General features: G+C 47.7%; 1 protein-coding gene across 3 annotated transcripts; it reads left to right on the forward strand.

Moving 5' to 3' along the window:
* The first annotated feature begins 872 nt into the window (after positions 1-872).
* Positions 873-23,094, forward strand: eprs1 (glutamyl-prolyl-tRNA synthetase 1). 3 transcript variants are annotated; one of them, XM_086190176.1, is made up of 36 exons: positions 873-1,050; positions 3,037-3,121; positions 3,248-3,347; positions 3,807-3,963; positions 4,209-4,345; positions 4,629-4,729; positions 5,028-5,154; positions 5,468-5,660; positions 5,903-6,074; positions 6,455-6,688; positions 6,859-6,943; positions 7,194-7,253; positions 9,317-9,337; positions 10,785-10,895; positions 11,489-11,625; positions 11,711-11,918; positions 12,006-12,118; positions 12,226-12,343; positions 13,163-13,348; positions 13,467-13,637; positions 15,096-15,311; positions 16,252-16,470; positions 16,578-16,808; positions 16,888-17,168; positions 18,616-18,667; positions 18,750-18,959; positions 19,049-19,121; positions 19,211-19,290; positions 19,379-19,480; positions 19,714-19,869; positions 20,006-20,203; positions 20,353-20,526; positions 20,619-20,779; positions 21,534-21,612; positions 21,694-21,758; positions 22,016-23,094. In XM_086190176.1, exons 1-36 carry the CDS (start codon positions 1,008-1,010, stop codon positions 22,164-22,166), a joined length of 5,007 nt encoding a protein of 1,668 aa, XP_086046302.1. In that variant the 5' UTR covers positions 873-1,007; the 3' UTR covers positions 22,167-23,094. The 3 variants fall into 3 exon arrangements, with proteins under 3 accessions (XP_086046302.1, XP_086046310.1, XP_086046319.1); XM_086190184.1 differs by lacking the exon at positions 9,317-9,337; XM_086190193.1 differs by lacking the exon at positions 15,096-15,311 and having other exon boundaries at positions 22,016-23,093.
* The last annotated feature ends 517 nt before the right edge of the window (positions 23,095-23,611 follow it).

A 23,611-nucleotide genomic window follows, 5' to 3' on the forward strand; every position in this document is an offset into this window, starting at 1 on the left:
TGGGTTTTGTTTTTTTTGTTTTTGTTTTTTACAAGTGTATTAACTATTTTTTGAGGAGGCAATAAAGAGAATTTTTATGGGCACAGAGAAAAAAAAGTTCGTCATATCCTGTGGCCTTGGATGAATTGAGGAAGCAAATGATATCTTTTGGCCTCAGAACAGCTAAATAGAAGGAATGAGTTGGAAGTCGCGGCCTCATTTATTAGACTTTTGTTATAAATGGTTATTGATATTAGAGATATTTTTAATGGATCTAATCTGGTGGGCATTTAATGTCTGACGTATCAGAGGTAGAAAATGAAACTGTGTGTTGTGGCGTTTCTGTTAAAACTTTTTAAAACACATTTTAAGTTACCTGTTTTATTTTTGTGACCATAATTGTTTTCCTCCTGATGGTGAGATATTATCCTGCTTCAACTGGATATTATTTCATTAATGTCTCATTAATTTATTCCACACGAAAACAACTCACATTATTTGTCATTATAACAGTATAATATCTCTTTATAAAGAGAAAACTAATATTGTTATGGCATGGTAACGAGGTAATATCCCGATATCACGTCATAACAGCTTAAAGAACAATTTGAAGTATGGCCTCTCTAAGCTTCCGCAGTGCAACGATTAATAAAGTCACTATATATTGTAAAAACATAGAAACGACTTATTTTATACTCATAGTCAAACCTTGTCTTTTGTCTTGTAACATGAATATTAAAACGTGAGCTTGGAATGAAATAATATTTTATGACGCTAATCTCGGGACAGGCTAATGGTGTGAAACGTACTCCTCACCGTCCAGTGGCGCTAGTGAGCAATCCTTTTGTAGCCCCAGGGTCCTAAAAAAAAAAAAAAAAAACATCACGAAGAAGACGCCCTTTCTCTCCACGCCGTCCCTTCAGCTTGAGTGGTGGATTGTGGAGTTTTGCCAGGACTGTGCAGACTTTCTTTGGCATCTGAAACAGTGACAAGGCTTCACCTCCTGCGTGGACGAGGGACCTGAGAGTATGGCGTTAAACCTCACCATCAGCGCTAGCAATCCGCCTCTAGGTGAGTTGTAGCCTCCGAGAATCGTAGAAACGATAAAGCTGCTACTTCATGTCATGACAGTCGGCTAGCTCGCGTTAGCTGTTAGCACGGCTACGTGTCATCCTCACGGTGAAGGCTAACTCAACTGGGATTGCTTTGCTTTTATTCCTATATCTCGTCAAACATTTTTTTCTTTCAAAAGAAAACCAAAAATTATACATTGGACAACTTATTTATATCCCCTGGTATTCTGAAGTCCAACATTTGGGCAAAATTTACACCGGCTAAGATCTCCGCCTCTAAATTACTATAATTAACTACACAGTTTTAGTAGTTTGACTTTGCAATTCATAATTTATTTTTGTCAATATAATCCAGCCGATTTGAGTAAAGGCAGCTTGGAACTTTATTTATGCACATATTCACCAAGTTGCTTGTTGGTCTCTTTCAAAAACAGTCAATATGTCGAACATGACCTAAATATGCACAGAGACTGGTATGACCGAATAGTCGTCAATGGGGAGTGATGTCCAGCAGCCCGGTAGCTAGCTTGTCGTCGTGGCACCCAAAAGCAGCAAGATTTTGGACTAAAAGCAGCAATTGAACGCAGGTATATTTTAGGTTATTGTAGGTCTGGTTAATAAATTCCTCCCTGGCCGGAAACAATGCGTCATCGTACACAAAAGGTTTGTATGAATTTACAAGTAGCACGTGAACAACTCCAGACACCGACATTAGCTAACTAACCCCAGGCGAGCCCCGCTCGGTGGTTTCGACTTTACAACGTTACAATTAGCGAAAATATATCTGTAACATGAGTTATAATGAAGACATGTGACCAAGTCACTGAAGCCTGGAAAGTGCTAATGGAGGGTCAGCGGGTCAGTGTTTTGAATCGAGAGGCTAATGACTGTATTGACAGTTGTTAAACAGCGCCACCGGTGCCGGAGGCGAGTACTGCAGGCTGATGCAAGCCTGCAGAAATCTGAAACGGACACCTGAAATATGGATATTTGGAAGGTTTTCACACTGATTTTCTGTTTTCATTTTCCATTACGACTTTACACAAGTGGAACCACCTCTGTAGTTTTAGATTAAATCTTTGTAGTTGAATAATTCAGCCACAAATGTATTGTTGGAACATAAACACGACTGCTCCCTGGTTAGGTTTTGAACTTGACATAAAAAGGGTCATTTTTTTTAGGTCCTCAAGGGGGGAATTACTGGTGTCTTAGCAGCTAAAATAAATATAAAAGCAATAAATATGTAGGGAGGTGGACAAAAATAGGGGGAAAACAATTAGTAAATTAGTGCCGCATGTTAGCCTGTGCAGTTATTCTATATGGGGGGAAGCGGTTAGTTTGAGCTGAACTGCACAAATTTTGCAGAATTATCTTTTTTTTTTGTAACAGCTGTCTCACACAAAATCCTGAAGCCCTTGAGGAAATAGAAAACTAGACAAAGTGTTATCATGGAAACCATATGAATGCACCAGGAAAGAAGAAAATGGGAGCAGCGTGGAAACGTCCAAGTGACATCAACCTGAGAAACTGTGACACTGACATTCATAACTTCATCATTGAAGTCTTTATTTTTTGCCTTCATCAATGTTAACTTGTTTATTTTTTTTTAGTTTTGAACTGTTAAAGTTTTGTATTTTTTTTCCTCTGTAGACATTCCTACTCAAAGGGAACGCAGTGACATTTGACTTTTGACTTAATGACACATGAAACCTTTCCCATGAGTGTGCAGCCGGTGAAGGTGCAGTTGTGCGCTCGCGCTGCGCTACAAGACAACAAGTCCAACTGGTTTTCAAACCAAAACACTGCCGTCCATGCGCTCTACGAAACTGGATAATCAAAAATTAAATGAGAAATGTCAGAAATGTCTTCAGCAATTGGACTTGCTGATTTCCGGGTTGGCCGGCGCTGGTTCAGCTTGTTCCCTTCTATGTTTAGACTCATGACAAACACTAACAAACCCTGAACTGTCGTCTGTGTCCTGCAGGGGCTCTCCTGACAGCGGAGCACGTCAAAGGGAGCGTGCAGTTGTCGGTGGAGGAAGGCAAGGACACCCGGCTTCACGTCTCAGAGTCAGTAATGCCTCCAGAGTGTAACCAACATTCAAATTCAACCTGTAAACCTGCATAAAGGAAAGTCACTCTGTTATACCTCATACGTGTGTCCCCCCCCCCCACCCCCCCCCCCCCACCCAACAGTGCCATCCAGTTCAATGATGTCAACTCTATCATTCGCTACCTGGCCCGGGTGGCTCCTGCCCTTGGCCTCTATGGAGCCAACATGATGCAGCAGACTGAGGTGTGTGTGTGTAATGTGCACTGATGTCACTCTCCCACTGTAAGACACTCCCTCGGTGGAACACGGCTTCCTTCAGCAGGAGACGCTGCACAGCAGTAGTGATCAGCTGATTACGAACTCCCAAACTAAATCAGATTTTGATTTAAAGGACCGCTCACATCCAAGCCCTTTAAAACGCTCACGGAGCTCCTCACCGCCAGGTGAAGCCGACTGCTAGACCGGGTTTATCTGTGCTGATGCTCACTGTTGGTGCTCCATCGGCGGAGCTGGCAGCAGCCCGGCACTCAAGAGCTCTCTCCAATTTTGGAAGTTTTTTGTTTTTCTTTTCTTTTCTTTTTTTTGGTTCTTTGTTGTCGCTCAGCAGGTGCAAGGGCAGTGACCAGCGAGGCATCAAACCCTCTAACGTGTACCAGCTTGTGGTCCTTGGTCTTCATTGGAGGTGCTTTTTGGTCTTTGCAGGTTGACAACTGGCTGGAGTTCAGCGCTCGGCGTCTGTGTGGTCAGGCTGGTGTGGCGTTGGCACTAGGGGAACTGAACAAGGCTCTCTCCCTGCGCACCTTCCTGGTCGGACACGCCCTCACTCTGGCTGACCTGTCCGTCTGGGCCGCCCTCCAAGGTCAGTGCCAACCAGGGTAGCGTCGTTATTTTTAGCTGCTGGTAGAATTCCTGGAAATCAGATCAAACACTTCCTGTAAAAACTACGTTGAACGGGGAAATTTAAAAAAAAAAAAAAAAGTTTTTTAAATTTTCATACACAACCATGTTAGATTTTTCTCATCCCTTTTTTTGGGGATTGCGGAGTGTGTGTGTGTGTGTGTGTGTGTGTGTAATGAAACAAGTGTTGGTTGTACGTCTCTGCAGGTCACAGCGAGTGGCCCCACCAGAGCAAATCCTTCCCCCACGTCGACCGTTGGTTCTCCTTCCTGAGCTCGCAGGTTCCCTTCACTGCCATCGGCAGCAAGTACGCCAGCAAGAAAACTCCAACGACCAAATCCAGTGTAGGTGGAAGATTCCTCATTAATGCCCATCGTCCCTCCAGTGTTGAATGTGTTTTGATTTTGTAAACATGAGGGTCGGAAAAGCGAAACCGTGATTAAATCAAACCTCAATTATTAATGCGTTTAAAAGTGCTGTAAGTCTGTAAGCGTGGAAATGAATCCCAGCCCCACTTTGTTTGTCACTGACACATTAGCCGCATGCTAGCTCTCGCTCTCTTTTTCCCAGAGGAAGGAAGAAATGACCGACGTGCTCAACTGTTGTGTGTCTGTGTCTCTGCTGCAGTCTGAGGAGAAGGACAAGAAGCAGGATGTCGGCAAATTTGTGGATTTGCCCGGAGCCGAGATGGGCAAGGTGGTGGTTCGGTTCCCTCCTGAGGCCAGCGGGTAAGGTTTCTCCCGACTGTGTCGAGCTTCTTTTACATTTAAATGGTCAACAATGGTAACTTCTATCCCTTTTTATTGGAGATTCTGATGATTGACTGATAGAAAATAAGGCAGGAGATGGCTTGAACATAAGTCCTCCATCAGACATTCATGGTTGAACAAGATCCTGAAGCAGGCAACAAAAAGGCTGAATGATATTTGTACTATTGATTGGCTTTTACGACGGCTGCCTGGAGGCTGCTGGTGGCCGTTTGTGGCGCCCTTCTAAACCGCCCTGATATTCTCTCGTTGTGTCCAGATATCTGCACATCGGCCACGCCAAGGCTGCTCTGCTCAACCAGCACTACCAGGTCACCTTCAAAGGCAAACTCATCATGCGCTTCGATGACACCAACCCGGAGAAGGAGAAGGAGGACTTTGAGAAGGTGAGGCGTCTCAGAGCCTCTCTGACGTCGTACGCTGAGGCTGCAGCAGCCGCGTCATCTCGCGGGTTTTTCAGCGGATGTTGCTGCCAACACCCAGGTTCTTCTGTGTGTATGAGCCACGCATGCAGATGCTTTCGTTCGTGTTGCCCAGTTAGGTGCGATATAGTGATTTAAAAAATACATATTTAAATGGAAACATTCACACAGCTCAGGTTCTAACTCAACGGTGTAAACGGAATAAAGTATGTTCTCGTTTGAGGTACAAAACGGAAGAGTTTTGTGTTCATATTTCAACCCCTCTGCCGTTTCTCAGGTGATCCTGGAAGACGTCGCTATGCTGGAGATCCATCCGGACCAGTTCACCTACACCAGCGACCATTTTCCCACCATAATGCGGTTTGCTGAGCAGCTGCTCGCTGAGGGCAGAGCCTACATTGATGACACGCCTCCTGAGCAGATGAAGCAGGAGAGGGAGCAGCGCGTTGAGTCCAAGTGCAGAAACAACAGTACGTCCACGGACAGAACAAACCGACTGTGATGTACAGGGTTGACACGGTGACAAACAGATACGGTGTCAGAGTACAGGTGGGCCAGATTAAACCAAAAGTTACTTTAAACAGTTTTGTTAATGCAGGGTTCAAAATACACATTTTATCTGTGTGTGGGATGAAATCTGATCTTGTTGGGTCTTCAGGTGTGTGTCATGACTTCCAGTGTGTTTTACTGACATCGTTCTTCTGTCCTGCAGCCGTGGAGCAGAACATGAAGATGTGGTCAGAGATGAAAGCTGGCACCACCTACGGCCAGACCTGCTGCATGAGGGCCAAGATTGACATGAACTCCAACAACGGCTGCATGAGAGACCCCACCCTGTACCGCTGCAAGAACACACCCCACCCTCGCACGGGGAGCACTTACAAGTACTTGGCTTTGATCAGTCGCTCGTTCAGCTTGGCGCCAAATTTGAAGTGTGAAAGTCCCCGCTGAGCTAAAATCAAGGCGCTTGTGATCGTACTGAGCTGGAATAAGATGTGGATTGTACCTGACGGTGCTCTTGAGTGGATGATCGATGGAGGCTTTTGGACAGTTCTGATGTTGTTAGCCACCGGTCTTAATTAGCTTCCAACTAAATATAGTGGACACCTATTTGTGAGTACTTAAAAGACAAAATACACAGTTTGGGTGAAGTGCCACTGTAGCGAGTTGTGTTAGGGGGAAAAGATACGTATGGACTGCTTGCATCCACGGTGAGACCGTTTCCATCACTCTGTCATCGAGTAAACTGTCTCTTCTCTTTCAGAGTCTACCCAACCTACGACTTTGCCTGCCCCATCGTGGACAGCGTGGAGAGCGTGACTCACGCCCTCAGGACCACAGAGTACCACGACCGTGATGAGCAGTTCTACTGGATCATTGACGCCCTGCGCCTCAGGAAGCCTTACATCTGGGAGTACGCCCGACTCAACCTCAACAACACCGTCCTGTCCAAGAGGAAGCTCACCTGGTTTGTCGACCAAGGATACGTGGATGGATGGTAGGTTCAGCGACATACACGAGAGGAGAAGATGTTGCTTCTTGTGTCCTGGTCTTAACATTCATGCCGTCTCCTTCCTCCCTTGCTCCTCCCAATCCTCCTGTGTGATCCTCCGTGTCTCCTCGTCCTCCTCACATCCATGTTTGACCCTCCCTCACATTGACCTGCAGGGACGACCCTCGCTTCCCCACCGTCAGAGGAGTCCTGAGGAGAGGAATGACTGTGGAGGGCCTGAAACAGTTTATAGCAGCTCAGGTGAATACATCTCTGAATTATAAAAATATACCATCAAAAAAATTAATTCAATTAAAAAAAAAAGTAAAATCGAGAATCTGTAGCCTCTGATTTTTCTAAAATGGTATACGTTAAATTCTCAGACCCTCCTGTCCACATGACCAAGTGTCCAAACTCACTGAATCTAAATGGAACGAGTAGGAGTTTTATTGAAGGCTGTGTTTATCGATGCGGACCTTGAGCTCCGTCTCATGCTTCTTGCTGCTTCCAGGGAGGATCGAGGTCGGTGGTCAACATGGAGTGGGACAAGATCTGGGCCTTCAATAAGAAGGTGAGCTTTTCTCCTTCGTCGTCTCCAGCAAAGCTCGGATTGTCTCAACCGGCTGTAATCCTAGCGATCGCTGGATTTAGGCGTTTTCTCTGCGGCCTCGACGCAGCAGTTAAGACGTGAGGTATGAAGTTCTGCACCTCCTGGGAAAGGCAACAGTTGGCAAGAACACACACATGGATTTAGTGCAGCGTAACACAGTCATGATGCCATAACAACTTTTTATAAACGAAACAAAACATGGCATTCGTTTGTTTACATTTGTGAAAGTGCTCATTCGGGTAACTGATATTGGAAAACTACATATTACTATTTGTAATATTTCATAATCATGTACATATTCAAAAACTTGGAGTGATTTTGACCGAGTTTTTCCACCCAGGAGCGTTAAGCCCAGGCTCACACGTTGAAGCCTGTCATCGTGGGCTCACTGCTGGCATGGCTTCTGTCTTCGTTGCTGTTGTATTTTTTTTATTTTTATTGTTATGATTTTTCTTGCATCAACCCTTCACCCTCCCTATCACTCCTCAATAACACCCCCAGTCCTTCGATTCCAAACCAGCTGCTCCTTTTCATGTCCCTCATTTCGGTTTGTTCATGTTTTGTTTGTCCCGGCTCCATCCGTCTGACATCAGCCTCGCTTCCTCCTTGTGGTTTTCTGGCTGGCTGCTTCATCCTCAGGTAGAAGTTGTGATGCTGAAAGTGTCCTCAGAACTACACAGCGAGTTCCAGGCCTCAGTCTGAACTAAAGAATTGCTCTCCAAGCTGTGGCTGTCAAACGTCCAAACTCACGGTTGGTGTGGATCAGATTAAAAGACCTCACCTTCACGACATGAGACGGAGAGAAAGTTGGTGTGATGTTTTCAGCTCCTGCACGCAGATTTATGATGTGTTTTAGTGAATGTCTGATTCTGGTTTCATGCAGCGTTTGTCTGTAGTGTCTGGAATGAATGAACGAGTGAATCGTCTGGCAGTAACGATGATGACATCATCACTGCCACGCTGTCGAGGAAGACAGAGTTTTGTGTTCCGCCCTTTGTTGGATCAGATGTCAGGCAGAGCCGGGAGGTTGTGCGTCAATGTTATTGAACATCGATGAACTGAACGTAATTCGCCGTCTTTTTTTTTTCCCCCTGTTGTGTGACGTGAATCTGTAATTGAGACAAGAAGCTCGCTGCAGCTCGTCAGCGCTCAGTCACAGCGGGACCCTCAATCGATGGGTCGGCAAGAAGTTTTCGCCTGCAAACAAGACAGAGGAGGCGTGTTGGTCCCAGCACGTGATCGGTATCACCAGATATCACAGCCATTTTTTGCTCCAGTCTCTTTTTCTTTACGCATCATCAATGATTTATGAAATACATCACGTAAGCGCTTTTCCAAATGTCTTGGAAATTGCGAAATGACAATGTTTACGTGTGTTTTTCCATTTATACAAAAAGTGAAACTTCATGTAAACTTTTTACACAGATGATTTTGACACCAGCTGCCAAAGAAAAACATTATCGACATATCAGATGTCGCAAGAAAATCCAATACGCGCGACGATAATGCCTGTGTTCGTGTCCTTGATTCCAGCCACACAGTTAGAAAAGTCTGACCTGTCGTGTGTGAGTGGTGCTGCTTCTGCTTTTGCTAAGGACCTCATGTGCATGCTGAACTAACCCCTCCTCCCTGTCCTCTTCAGACAGTTCCCCGCCCCCAGAACGCTTCAGTCACCCCAATAATGTCGCCACATCCACAGTGACATCAATGTAGTCCCGTTTAATTTGATGAAGTCAAAGCTACATGAGTTCAGTGACCACCAGCCTGGTTTGTCTCTAATGAAATCAGTTACACGGCAGAAACAAGCAGGGTCTCAGAGCAGCAGATCTTCAGCTCACACAGTGGAGAAAATTCCCGAGTTTAAGGACAAAGACTGGAGCCGGGTCTCAGCCGGCGGTGCAGCGGCGAGAGGACTGAATGAAAACAGTCATTCTGTGTAAATGTGTCTCTACCTCTTTCCTCTCTCTCTTGACGTCCCTCCTTGTGTCTGACATTAAACTGCATCTCACTCTTCTGTTTCCAAGCTGCCAATTAGCTGTCTGAAGGTACTCCTCTCCTTCACCCCCTCCTCATTTACACCCACCTCCCTTCCTTCCTCCCTCCCTCCCGTCTGCTTCCACCACGAGCCGCTTCACACCAGTCCACCAACAGGCTTGTTGCTGTCGTACCAGCTAAAGAACTGATCTGACACCAGCATCAGTCGAGTCAGCCAGTCAGACAGGACGGCAGGAAGCCAATGTGGTTTTGATGTTTTAACACCACACGATGTCAAGCAGCCCTGCTCTCCTCCCGTCTTCCTCTCCCCCTCCTCTTCATCATCCCGTTCATCGCAGCTTGTGTAGCCTGCTTTTGAGGGTTGTTTTTTTTGTTGTTGTTTTTTTTAATCTGCTTCTTTAGCGAGTCAGTCGTTTATGAGGTGGTATCAACATCAGCGCCGCTCAAGAGTTGAGCCCTGCAGCCACATCTGGAACCACCAATCACAACTGTGCTCTAACTGCTCCTCTGCCACCCAGCAGTAATGGAGCTCCTGATTGGTTCTTGAGGTTAATGAGAAAGGGGAAGTAGGAAGTGGCGTCTCTCGGAGCAACAAGCCGTAACGTAGTGGGGTTTTTATTTCTGCGTCATGCCAGATGTTTGGCCCATCCTGTATAAATCCATCATATCTAAAAAGGCAGGGGTAAAAAAGCACAGAAATCAAAACCCATCAACCCCCAATCAACTGCTCTCTTAGAGCTGTTGGGACTGTAACTGTTACGGGAACTGGAATTCGTCCCCTACGCCTGCAGACGACACACTGGGCAGCTCCTACCTGGGCTTGTGGAGGTCTTTGCTCGTCACTCAGGCAAAATTCTGCTGTTTAAAATCTAACATTCAGTTTTTTTTTATCGTTCTAAACCTGTACAGTCCATCTATTGTTAGACCTCTTTTGACCTTTTTTTTCTTTAAGGACAAAAGCAGGTTCTCAGGTCAAATAAATACAAATGTAAGTACTATGATTGCAGACATAAACTCAGCTTATTGGCTGAAGGAGCTTGTCTGTCGAGGCAAGTTCTCCGCCTCCTCAGGTGTAGCTGCAGGGCTCAACCTTTGACCTCAGGAGACACGGACAGTCCCGCCAGGCTGACCCTGTACAGCGAGTGAGGTCCTGCACTGCCGGGAGAAAAGTGAAGTTGTAGTTTCACTTTCACAAACATCCTTGACTTGAGCAGTCTGGTGAAATGGTGAAAGGAGCTGGCGGACTGAACAAGCAGCTGGTTCTCTGCCCCGTCACCTCCACGACTCCCTGGGAACCTACTTCTGTTCTCCTCGTGTTGATCCTTCATTTGGGCCGTTTCACTGTTGAGTTTAAATTTGTTTTGATGAAGCTGCTGTCCTGTTCTGTTGCATACTTCCATTATTCAGCTTTTTTCTTTCTGTATGTTGTTGATGTCTGTTGTTTTGTTTACTGACCTGTGATTTGTATGTGTGTGTGTGTGTGTGTGTGTGTTCTAGGTTATTGACCCGGTAGCTCCCAGGTACACGGCTCTGTCCAACTCATATGTGGTTCCTGTTTCCGTCCCAGAAGCTACGGAGGAGATGAAGGAGGTGGCCAAGCATCCAAAGGTCAGCAGTCACACGTACTGGACACCAGCGCTCGACCGACAGCAGATTCTTGAGCCTGATACTGATTTTGGATCAGAAAAAAATTGCAGATTACCAGCACGTGCAGCTGATATTGTAATTTTTTTTTTTTCCTCTGTTGGAGTGAAACTAGAGCCTCTCTGTTTATTATGCAACAATTTTCTACTCATACGACATTGTCAAGGTAGTCAGAAGACTCAGTGTCTTACATAAGTAACTTATTTTATTAAAACATCCCAAAAACATTGCCGTGCATGACCATTGAGGTTAAGACCCCCATGGTGAAGTAAAGCACTCTGATGGAGATACTACGTTAAACCATTTCTCAATCACCACTGACATCATTTCCTGTGGGTTTTTTTTTTTTGTGTAATGTAAAAATATCTGCACATATCAGAACACGTATCCACCGATCCAGCATATCTGTGCTAGACCTTCAATAACTGATATATCGGTCGGGTCCTACTGGACAAAACACACGTAATTCAGTATGGAAAGTATTTGCATTTTCTTGCGCTTTTCCTCACTCGAGCTGCTGACAGCGAGTAACGTTGCTCTTTCCTGTGTTCATGCAGAACGCGGAGGTGGGCATGAAGGAGGTCTGGTATGGACCTCGTGTTCTGGTGGAAGGAGCAGATGCTGAGACCTTCTCAGAGGGGGAGGTGGTGACCTTCATCAACTGGGGCAACCTCATCATCACCAAGATCAACAAGTACAAATGATTGTTGATCAGTGAATCCATGTTAAGAACTGCAGGCCGGTGCGTTCAAGTAATGAGAAGTGTTTCCACCACTCAGGGGGGCCGATGGAAAGGTTCTGTCCATGGATGCACGTCTGAACCTGGATAATAAAGACTACAAGAAGACGACGAAGATCACGTGGCTGGCTGAGACCAGCGGCGCCCCTCTGCTGCCCGCCGTCTGTGTCAACTACCAGCCCCTCATCTCTAAAGCCATCATCACCAAGGACGACGACTTCAAGGACTACATCAACAAAAACAGCAAGGTGGGTCCTTTGTCCTGCGCCGGTCTGGAATTATTCTAGAAGTGACCTTTGAGGTGGTCATTGCTTTGTCCTCTGTGACCGCTTCAGTTGGAGGAGAAGATGGTGGGAGATCCCTGCTTGAAGAACCTGAAGAAAGGTGACATCATCCAGCTCCAGAGGCGGGGCTTCTACATCTGTGACCAGCCCTATGAGCCAGTCAGGTGAGGGGGAGGGACAGAGTTGTTTATGTCTTTAAAGACCGATTTGATCCGCTCAGTTGAATCAGTTTTTTTTTTTTGTGTGTGTCTGACTGTGGTTCCACGTGTAGTCCCAACAGCTGTAAGGAGAGTCCCTGCGTCCTGATCTACATCCCTGACGGCCACACGAAGGAGATGCCGACCGCCGGATCCAAGGACAAGAATAAGAACCAGGCACCCACCAAATCAGTGAGTGTTGCTACGCCTCCACGCTGCTGGCGTTGACCGAAGGCAGCGCATCAGTCGGTACCTGCACCTTTTCATCCTTCCTGTTGGCATGAACGTCTCAGGAAGCGCCGGAGAGAATTTCTTCTGATTTGGTACAAACATCCACTTGAACTCGGGAGGTGAACTGATGGTTTTAGTAAAGCTGTGACGCCACGTCATTTTTGAAATTATACATCAGTTTGGACAAACTTTCGTGCACAAGTGTAACAGGATAAAATGATCACATGAAGACTTTTGATTCCAAAAGGTCAAAGGTCATTTTCACAACATCATGAATCTACAAAATCCCTTTTCTGGTCATTATACAACTCAGGATGTTAAAGCAAAGCTCTGCAAATGTAGCAGTACTTGTTCTTCTCTGGTACTGAGAGCAGTAAAGCAAGAGACGGTAAATGGTTTAATTAACGAGCTGCGAATGTGAAATAATAAACCTGATCTGAATCCAAACTGGTTTCCAGACATGCAGGAGGAGTGTCAGCAGGATCTGCATTGTCTGAGGAAACAAAAAAGAAAAAGTTTTAACAGGAGCAAAATGCACAACACTGCCAGACTGGTTAGTTGAACCTAAACTAGACGTTAACTAGATCTGTTTTGAAGCAGATGAAGCAGGAACCTGAGGGTGAAACATTGGCCTTGTGCTGGGAGCCCAGAGATGAAGCAGTGCTTCAGTCTGTGTTCAAGGGTCTGAGTTGGTTTTAAGGGTTCAGAGGAACCTTGAGGTGCCTCTGTGACATCCTGCTCAAAGGTGTCGTGTGTCAGCTTCTCCACCTTTTGTCTTAGCCTGCTGATGCTGCCAGAGCCGCTTCCACCTCGGCCCCAGCGCCTTCACCAGCCCCTGCCTCAGCCTCAGCCAGTGACCTGTTCTCAAGTATTGTGGCTCAGGGAGAAGCTGTCCGCCAGCTGAAGGCTGCCAAAGCCCCCAAGGATGAAGTGGACAAGGCAGTTCAGCAGCTGTTGTCTCTGAAGGTACACCAGCTCCACCCAAATTAGGCGGTTCAACTCTACGCCCCCTCAAACTGCTTAAATTGTCTTAGATTTAAAATCATTTGAAACAATCGCTGTTTGTTTTTTTTTTCCTCTTAAGGCTCAGTTTAAGCAGCAGACAGGAATGGACTACAAGCCAGGTATGGCCCCGCCCACCTCTGACCCAGCTCCACCTGCTCCATCAGCAGTCTCCGCCTCCTCCTGCCCGTTCACCCGTGTTGCTCAGCAGGGTGAGCTGGTGAGGAAGCTGAAGGCAGAACAGGCTCCAAAGGTACCAGGACGCTAACCAATCACTGATCTCCATATTACGAACATGCTAACGAGCCTCAACAACTCTAGTGCCTCAAGTCATTTGTGCATCTGTAGAGTGATGTCATCCGTCTGTAGAGTGATGTCGTGTGTCTGTGGAGTGACGTCATCCGTCTGTGGAGTGATGTCATCCATCTGTGGAGTGATGTCATCCGTCTGTGGAGTGATGTCATCTGTCTTTGGAGTGATGTCATATGTCTGGAGAGTGATGTCGTGTGTCTGTGGAGTGACGTCATCCGTCTGTGGAGTGATGTCATCCATCTGTGGAGTGATGTCATCTGTCTGTGGAGTGATGTCGTATGTCTGTGGAGTGATGTCGTATGTCTGTGGAGTGATGTCGTATGTCTGTGGAGTGATGTCGTATGTCTGTGGAGTGACGTCGTATGTCTGTGGAGTGACGTCATCGGTCTGTGGAGTGACGTCATCGGTCTGTGGAGTGACGTCGTATGTCTGTGGAGTGACGTCGTATGTCTGTGGAGTGACGTCGTATGTCTGTGGAGTGACGTCGTATGTCTGTGGAGTGACGTCGTATGTCTGTGGAGTGACGTCGTATGTCTGTGGAGTGACGTCGTATGTCTGTGGAGTGACGTCATCGGTCTGTGGAGTGACGTCATCGGTCTGTGGAGTGACGTCATCGGTCTGTGGAGTGACGTCATCCGTCTGTGGAGTGACGTCATCCGTCTGTAGAGTGATGTCGATGTTCGGGTTCGGACCCAGATACAAAATTTCAGTTTCACTGAAACTTACCTAAACGCAGTCAATGGAAACATCCATGTGACCTTAAGTTGATCGTAGGGACGATGTGGTCGTCCTCAACTTGGACACACAGATAAATGAATGTTAGTCTCAGGTCACTCATACTGACACTAATAGTCTCCATGATGGATGGATGGATGACACAATCAGTCCCGCCTCTGAATTAGGAGGAATATTGAAACGAAGTTAGAAACGTGTGTGTATACATATATTGAGTGTATATATACGTACTATATAAAAATTATGAATACGAAAACAACAAAACATATGACCCTGCAATTTCCCTTCAAGTTAGCGAAAATAATTCGTGAATACACAGTATTCAGCTACACTATAATACTTCTGCTAGTACTGTGAAGTATTACAAGTCCTCAGATATCATCCGCTTCACGTCTTGCACGCAGTTTTCTGCCGTCCCGCTGCTGGCGTCGCTCCCCAGCCGCTCTCATCCTGCTGGCTGGATCAGCAGCTTAGAGTCACAGCAGGGACTCAAACTAGAGTTGAAGAGTCAGAAGGGATCATCAGTCTCATCCTCGCCGCTCGCCACTCCTGTTCCAGTTTGTCTGATTGTTGCTTGTGTGTGTCGTGGCCTCGTCGCCTGCATGCCAGACATATTTAAACATCAACTACCTGCAACTATAAGCTGATTTGTTATTGGCACCAGGACCAGATTGACGTAGCAGTGAAGCAGCTCCTCGCTCTCAAGGCTGAGTTTAAAAAGTTGACCGGTCAGGATTACAAACCAGGAATGGCCCCGCCCACCTCCCCTGCTCCTCCTCCTCCTGTGACCTCCTCCTCCTCCTCTTCTTGCAGCCTGTATGACCGTGTTGCTCAGCAGGGAGAGATTGTGAGGAAACTGAAGGCTGAAAAAGTGCCCAAGGTATTGAACAGTGTGGACGGCTGAATGATAATTTGGCGTCTTCAGTAGACACGCGTGTCACATTAAACACTGAGAGTTCTCTGGTTCCGTGTGAGAGCGTGGAAACGATCCACTGTTTTTTTTTCTCCAGTTCCATCAGTAAAGCGCAGTGAGTCGTCTCTCCCCGCGACTGTGGCAGGACACCAGCGGGACTCCCCGCTGCTAAGATCCCAACGCCAGCCGTTGGATCGTAGTTTCCTCCAGAAAAATAATATCAAACTTGGAAAAACTCTGCGGTTGTTTGGGGGGAAACTGTCATCCGTAACAGCTGAGCGTCAGCTGATTTAGCAGCGTCTCCCTTCGTCCACAGAACAGTTGACATGTTAAACTTCCTGTCCGACTGCAGACAGACGTTAACGTCCAACTAAACGAGGCAAATTTGAGTGTTAGGGTGCCCACGCTAATCACCACCTCTCTGCCTGAGTCTAACGCCATCGGTGATGTGGGATAACGGCGTCAACGTAGTGGTTTTGTGGTGGTTTCAGTGGTGCGCAGGCTTAGGTGGAGAGCTGTCTGCATTATAGGATCAAAGAAACAGGAAGTGGCTGAAGGCCGCAGCTGCAGTGGCAGGAAACTGAGCTCCTCAGTCAACATTCCTCCATTAAGAAACCAGCTCAACACCAGCAATCTTGACCGCAGAGGAACTGGGAACTCTGGTTTCTACATTGTGGAGCCCTGGTGCGGCCATAGAGGGGAAAGATGTATGTTGAGGCAGCTAGAGACGATGTGTTCCCTCAATTTAATTAATTAGTGGCAACAAGTTTGAAGTTGTTCTCTCAGTTTAGTTGTTCCATTTTACTTTGCTGACCTGCAGCTCTATTTTTCTCTCTCTTGCTACAACATCACGTGTCACATTTATTATTTACCGCGATTTAACCGGTGCTGGTTCTCGTCCCTCCAGGATCAGATCGATGCAGCAGTTAAACAGCTGCTGGCCCTGAAGGCCGACTACAAACAGGTCACAGGTCAGGAGTACAAACCCGGAGCAGCTCCGCTCCAGAAAGCCTCTGTTCCAGTTCAGAGTAGCCCCGCCCCGGCCCCTGCTGCCACCGGCCTCTATGAGAAGGTGGCTGAGCAAGGAGAAGTGGTCAGGAAACTGAAGGCTGAAAAGGCCCCTAAGGTGAGACAGGTGATGTTGTAGTACAGTATATGTATAGTACTCGTGTACTACCTCCTCTGATTACTGAGGGTCGGAGTAAACGTGTCGTCTTGCCGGCCGTTCATCAGGACCAGGTCGATGCTGCGGTGAAGCAGTTGTTGGTGCTGAAGGCGGAGTACAAGCAGCAGACCGGGACCGATTACAAACCAGGGGTACCAGCACCAACAAGTCCAGCACAGACCCAGTCCAGCACTCCCTCTAGCAAGTCCAGCTCCTCCCCGCAGGCCCAGGATCTGTTCTCTCAGGTGGCCCAGCAGGGAGATTTGGTGAGGAAGCTGAAGTCTGAGAAAGCTCCCAAGGTAAGGAGAACCCCGGGTGAGAGGAACCCGAGTTCTTGAAGAGGAGAAGCATCTTAAGGTGTTTGTGCTGGTGTTTCAGGAGCAGGTGGACGAGGCGGTGAAGACTTTACTGGACCTGAAGAACAAGTACAAGACGCTGACTGGAGAAGACTACAAACCAGTGACGGCCGCTGGAGCCGCTGGAGGGGAGGACAAGAACCGCAAGGAGAGGGAGAACAAGTCTGAGAAACAAGGAGGAGGAGCAGGAGGAGGGAAGAAGGGGAAAGGAGACAAGCCGAGCCACGGAAAGGAAGCCTCCGGAGGAGCAGCAGGAGGAGGAGGAGGAGCAGGAGAGGGTTCAGGACCCAAGAAGCAAACACGGTGAGAGAGGAGCAGAAACAGCGACCCTGAATGAAATCACTATGACATCATCATAAGGACACTGTGGAACAAAATATTAAGATTACTTGTTGCATCTTAAGTCAACTTTTCCACCAGGAATGGTTTCTAGAAGTGTGTGGGCGGGGCCAAGCGGCCTGTCAGTGATACTTTCACTCGTTATGATACACAACATTCATCCTGGTAAAAGCTCACTTCTTCCTGCAACACGTCTGAATGGAACTCTTCATTCATTCTCTAGTGTTTCTGTTAGAAAGATGTTGAACTTGCATGCAAAAAAAAGGGGGGGGGGGGCAGAAAATCGCACCAAAGTTCCATTTGACCTTTGACCCAGGCCGTCACTCTTAGTTTAGAAACATAACTGATGGTTGACCACCAGACATGATTGAATGTTGCATAAAATGGTGACATGTAAAGTCTCCTTCCCCTGATCGTCTGCAGACTGCGACGTCTCTGCAGCGTCACAACGTTTCGTTTTAAACGTTTTTTTTATGAAACGATGAAGCAGTGCTCTTCTGCGTGAGGGAGGCGTGGGGTTGTTTCCACCACGGCAGGTGTTGGCGGGTAGTTTTACTCACGTCTCATCAGCGGGACACCTGAGCAGGACCCCGACCGTCCTGCCGGTACTTGGCTTTGGAGCGACTGCAACGCCGGTGCGCACTTGGATTTGTTACTGAAGATGGACGCTGATGTGTTTTGAGACTCGGTGAGTTGTGGTTGTCATCTGTTCCGTTAGCGCTTGTTGTCTGCTACAACGGCGTTTAGCAGCTGGCTTGGCGGTAGCGCTGCATGCATTTTCAGATGGTCGTTCTTTGTTTTTTTGGGGGGGGGGGGGGGGGGTGTTTGACGTAAGATGCAAAAAGTACAGGGAGCGTTTGTTCCTCAGCTTAAGAGAGTGATCTTGATTGTGGTGTTTTTACCTGAAAGGTGCAGCGCTCTCTGTCAGAGTCTGAGCTGCACGCCGCTCAGGCACCGTAGATCCTGCTGGTTGGCGTCCTGCTCTCTCTGCTCCTGGATTTACCTGCAGCCTGGATGAACTCACTTGGCTGTACGTGTGTGTGCTGTGCCGCTGTAACTTCCCCGACTGCTTCTACTGTTCAGGACCACACACACACGTGTTGTTAGTTCACCTTCACGTCTCCCAAACAACTGACGGGAACAATACCAGACACCGTAAACCCATCAACTGCCTCGGCGCTGCGTCCTGACAGCTGGGCCTGCTTGTTGTTTTGAAAAATGTCACTGACGCCATGTTTTTATCCTCACTAACACGTGATGTCATGGCTGGCAGCTCCAGAAACCAAACTACGGAGGAGACGATGCTCCAATGTAGTAAAACTTGGGTGTAGAATAAGTGAGAACCTCAATGGTGTGGTGTTGTTCAATCCCTCCTCTGGTGTAACCACTAACTGAATCTTGGTCCCATCAGCTTGGGCCTGGAAGCCAGGAAGGAGGAGAACCTGGCTGACTGGTACTCTCAGGTGAGTCAGACACAGGTTCCACACAAATATCCATGAACATCCCACGTTCATTTTCAATGTAATGCTGCCCCGCCCCCTCCAGGTCATCACCAAAGCTGAGATGATAGAGTACTATGATGTTAGCGGCTGCTACGTCCTGCGCCCGTGGTCGTTTGCCATCTGGGAGGCCATTAAAGAATTCTTTGACCGGGAAATCAAGAAGCTGGGCGTGGAGAACTGCTACTTCCCCATGTTCGTCTCTCAGGCGGCTCTGGAGAAGGAGAAGTCCCACATAGCTGACTTTGCTCCAGAGGTAAACCGGCGTCCTGTTGTTGTTTTTGCTCCACGCCAATATGGCTGCCAGGGTTATAATTGAAAGCTTCCTTTGCTCCTTCTTTCCAGGTTGCCTGGGTAACGCGGTCAGGGAAGACAGAGCTGGCTGAGCCCATCGCTGTCAGACCCACCAGTGAGACAGGTCTGTACCAGTTAGACACAACCATGAACACACACACACACACACTCAGCAGACACTTACAGTATCCTGATCTGTCTGGGGGGTTTCAGTGATGTACCCGGCCTACGCCAAGTGGGTCCAGTCCCACAGAGACCTGCCAATCAAACTCAACCAGTGGTGTAACGTCGTGGTCAGTTTATTCACTTCCACTCACTCCTCTTTTATTTCACACCTGTTCAATATGTAATTAAGTCTTGTTCTCTCTCCGGACCCTCCAGAGGTGGGAGTTCAAACACCCCCAGCCCTTCCTGAGGACCAGAGAGTTCCTGTGGCAGGAGGGTCACACGGCCTTCGCTACCAAAGAGGAGGCGGCCGAGGAGGTAACAGTAGTTCCCTCTGCAGACCTGCAGTCATCAGTCTACCAATCACACGCTGATGAAAACTTTACCCAAGATGCATCAGACATTTGTTGAGCTGTGCCGTTTGGTGCGTGTTGATGTTGGATCACCTGAGACGAGCGTTAACGGATCTTCAGTTACCAGACGTAGAGAGACGGACACCAAGAGAACACAAGTGTGGCAACACCTAAGCGTGTGTGTGTGTGTGTGTGTAGGTGCTTCAGATTCTGGACCTGTACGCCAGGGTGTACGAGGAGCTGATGGCCATCCCTGTGGTGAAGGGGAGGAAGACGGAAAAGGAGAAGTTTGCAGGAGGAGATTACACCACCACGGTGGAGGCCTTCATCTCTGCCAGTGGCCGGGCCATCCAGGTACATAATACTACACACCGTCCTCTCGTTTACTGGTACTTTGATTTTAATGATTGCTTGTCAGTGTGGAGGAACCCAAGATTCGTGGTATCTGTCCCACCTTCCATTACTCAGCTTGTGCTTTGTTCTTCTTCAGGGTGCGACATCCCACCATCTGGGTCAGAACTTCTCAAGGATGTTTGAGATCGTGTTTGAGGACCCAAAGACGCCAGGAGAGAAGCAGCTGGCTTTCCAGAACTCCTGGGGAATCACAACCAGGACCATCGGTGTCCTCACCATGGTCCACGGAGACAACATGGGACTTGTCCTGCCCCCCCGGGTGGCCTGCCTACAGGTACACACACACACACACACACACACACACACAGCAACAGCTCTTAACTCTGCATCTTCTCATGTTTGTCCATGAGAGTGAAGCACAGACGAAGACTCCTGCACTCACTGGAACACTTGATAACAGTTAGAACTTGTGTGACGTCCCAGGTTGTCATCATCCCATGTGGGATCACAGCGTCGCTACCGGAGCAGGAGAAGGAGGCGCTGATGGCCCAGTGCTCTAAATACCTGAGCCGGCTGCAGGACGCCGGGATCAGGGTGAGGAGCGACCTGCGAGACAACTACTCCCCCGGCTGGAAGTTCAACCACTGGGAGCTGAAGGTCAGAAATATCCCGACTGTAATAAATACCGTGGCTGCAGAAAGACCACCAGTAGACACATGCAGCTCCATCTGGTTTTGTCTGTTGTCCAGGGAGTTCCGATCCGCCTGGAGGTGGGCCCCAAGGATATGCAGCAGCGCCAGTGTGTTGCCGTGAGGAGAGACTCTGGCGAGAAAGTGACAATTCCAGAGGTGGAGGTGGAGAAGCGACTGGCTACCATGTTGGAGGACATTCAGAACAGCCTGTTCAACAAGTAAGACGCAGTACTACTTGCTAAGTTACAGTTACTATTACTTCGTACTGGTTGTCATATGTTCTGTGGGCCTAATAACAGCCTCTGTGAAAATATACTTTTTGTGTATTAGGAGGAAGGGGGAACCTTTTATTGTGAAGGAACAGGAAGTGATGTTTGCCCGTGAAGCAGCTATTGAACGGCCATGAAGTTTGACTTTTTTTTAAAGAATAAAAGTACTTCCTAGATGTAATGTGAGTAGTAGATGTACTGTGAGTTGTAAGTGACGTGCGTGTACACGGCACCTGTCTAGTCCACAGACCACTTGGTTACACGCCGATGGCCAGACTGGCGGTTTCTGTTTGGGAGACTATGATCTCCACCCAAGAGGCCGTGTTCCCTGCCCGTTTGTGGCTGTTTCACAGCGGCCATTTTGACAGGTCCTGGCAGAGTAAAGTGGTGTAGTTAACGACCTGAATTAAAGGCTTGTTCCATTCAGGTGGGCCAGAGCTCAGTGGGATTTTCCACTCACTGAATAGAACGAGACATCTGCAGCTTAAAGAGAGCGTAACTCAAACTATGAAAGGTTCTGTTTAATTTTGGGAAGCAGAGTGAAACATGTACGCTGGGTTCGGGTGCCGTTGCCCTGGTGGAGGTGTTGCCGTCAGAGTGCCTCTGGGTTCAGGGTGGTTGTTTGGATTTTACCGGAAAGCTCCAGTTCATTTCCGAGGCGACAAAGTTCAAAAGAAATGTTTGATATTTGTGTTGTTTTCAGAGCCTCAAATGACCTGAAGAGTCACATGGTGGCTGCAGACACGATGGAACAGTTCCAGAAGGACTTGGACCAGGGCAAGGTGAGAACAGCAGAAGCCAGACTCAGGACTTGACCCTCTGGCCTCGTCTCAGTTGTGTAACACACCTGTCTGGCTTGACAGATCGTCCAGATCCCCTTCTGTGGAGGAATCGAGTGCGAGGACTGGATCAAGAAAACCACTGCCAAGTACGTCCAGCAAGTCACTGTCCAGCCAAACTGGCACCGAAGAAAATCTGACAGTATACATGACCACATATGGAAAGCCTTTAGAGGCATTTGATGTAACGGCAATTATGAATATCAGCAGGCAATTATGAAGAAACTGAATGTACTTGTGGTTGATTGCTGTACACACGTTACTTTTCTCCATTTCTGCTTTATTACACCCGAAGTGCTTTGACTTTCATCCGGTAAAGATTTTGTTGTGGTGTCGTCCGTGTCAGGGACCAGGACCTGGAGCCCGGAGCGCCGTCTATGGGGGCCAAGAGCCTGTGTATCCCCTTCTCACCCCTGAAGCAGCTGCAGCCGGGTCAGATGTGCGTCAGCGGCAAGGAGCCGGCTCAGTACTACACCCTGTTTGGACGCAGCTACTGAGCCCAGCTAGCAGTGACATCAGTAGGAAAGGGCTTCCCCTCCTTTGCCGTTCCCTCTTTTCTAATCTCTTGTGGGTGTTTAGAAGGCTGACCTGACTGTGGGGTTTAGAACGGGAGTTCAGTCTTTTTCGTTTGTTGTTGTTTTTTTCTAATATGTTGTTATTGTTACATGCTGACAGGAAGTGGATTTGTGAGAACTGTTAATCCTCAGCCACTCGAGAGGCAGAACCATTGTCTCTCAGCGTGGATTTCGTTCTGAAGGTCAAGACGAGGAAGCGCCAGCGGTTTGTGTTCTCGTGTGGAAATGGCCAGTAGGGGCCAGGCCACACCTGAGACCGCTTCAGAATTTATATATAATTTTTGTATTTCACTACTTAGCACCATCACATCAGAGTGGGCCGGTTTGTGGGTGGGTTTTATGTCACATGGGACTTGATCTGGAAACACACACACAAGCACTGTAGAGAGATTTTCCTGCTGAACTACCATCTCACCAGGTTTGGGGGAAAGTTCTCTTCACCTGCCAGCAGTCCCATGTCAGTCTCAGGAACTCTGCAGGTACTTCAGGCTGGAAGTTTGGATCTTGCAGTCTTAACCCTCCTCTGTGTTCAGTATGTGGTGTCACAGCTTAAAGAACATGAGACTCAGCAGTCAGACTGCTGTCATTAACTGTTTGTGGTCATCAGCCAGCGATGTAGCCTTCTGTCACCTATCAAAGAGCTAAAACATGTCTATAATAAAGTTATTTCCATGGCAACCTCCTGGTGTGTCATTGACGACTGGTGATAACCTAGAAATACCTGGAGGTTTGCTGCTGCCACCATCTTTTGACGTTGCGGTTTGGTATTGAGCTTCTCCACCTATCTCGTATTGTAATGTCCTGGAAACGCAGACCCGGTGAGAGCAGCTCAAATAAACGCAGTGTTGCAGTCATTTAACACACCAGCGTCATCCTGTTGAGAGACGAGCTTGTAAAATGAGTTGTTTTTTGGGGGGGGGGGGGGGGTTCTGCTGCTGTTAGCCACCGTTAGCCTCAAGCTGGCAGGCTGTTCCGATGTTGTGGAGTCACAAAGAAGTGACGCTGGAGGGAAACCTGTGTGTGAGCACGAGACGACTCGCGCTGAGTCACTGAAAGGTCAATGACACGTTCTGGGTTTAGTATCAAAGATCAGGCAGATCCTCGTCTCACGAAGGCACTGACTCGGGGAATTTACACCCCCCCCCCACACCACCAGATCCAAAACCTGCAAAAAAGTTGCACACAAGGACACTTTGAGCAGTCTTTGATTTTATTAACGCATGATTAGTTCTTTGTATTACCTCATACATTTGCTTCATGAGTCCCGCTACATCGTCTGTCTTTGCCTCTCACACGGACAGAAAACGTCAGACGACGACGACAAAAGCGTTGAAGGAAAAAACAAACAGTCTTGACATGTACACCAA

Source organism: Aulostomus chinensis, chromosome 2, assembly GCF_037954235.1.
Source record: "Aulostomus chinensis isolate RoL2024-O1b breed Wild chromosome 2, RoL_Achi_v1.0, whole genome shotgun sequence".
NCBI classification, from domain to species: Eukaryota; Metazoa; Chordata; class Actinopteri; order Syngnathiformes; family Aulostomidae; genus Aulostomus; species Aulostomus chinensis.

Coding starts and splice junctions, on each gene's coding strand:
- eprs1 (XM_086190176.1), top strand. CDS start 1,008: ATGGCGTTAAACCTCACCATCAGCGCTAGCAATCCGCCTCTAG. Junction 10,896..11,488: donor AGGTGGCCAAGCATCCAAAG/GTCAGCAGTCAC, acceptor GTGTTCATGCAG/AACGCGGAGGTGGGCATGAA. Junction 15,312..16,251: donor AGGCTGAAAAAGTGCCCAAG/GTATTGAACAGT, acceptor TCGTCCCTCCAG/GATCAGATCGATGCAGCAGT.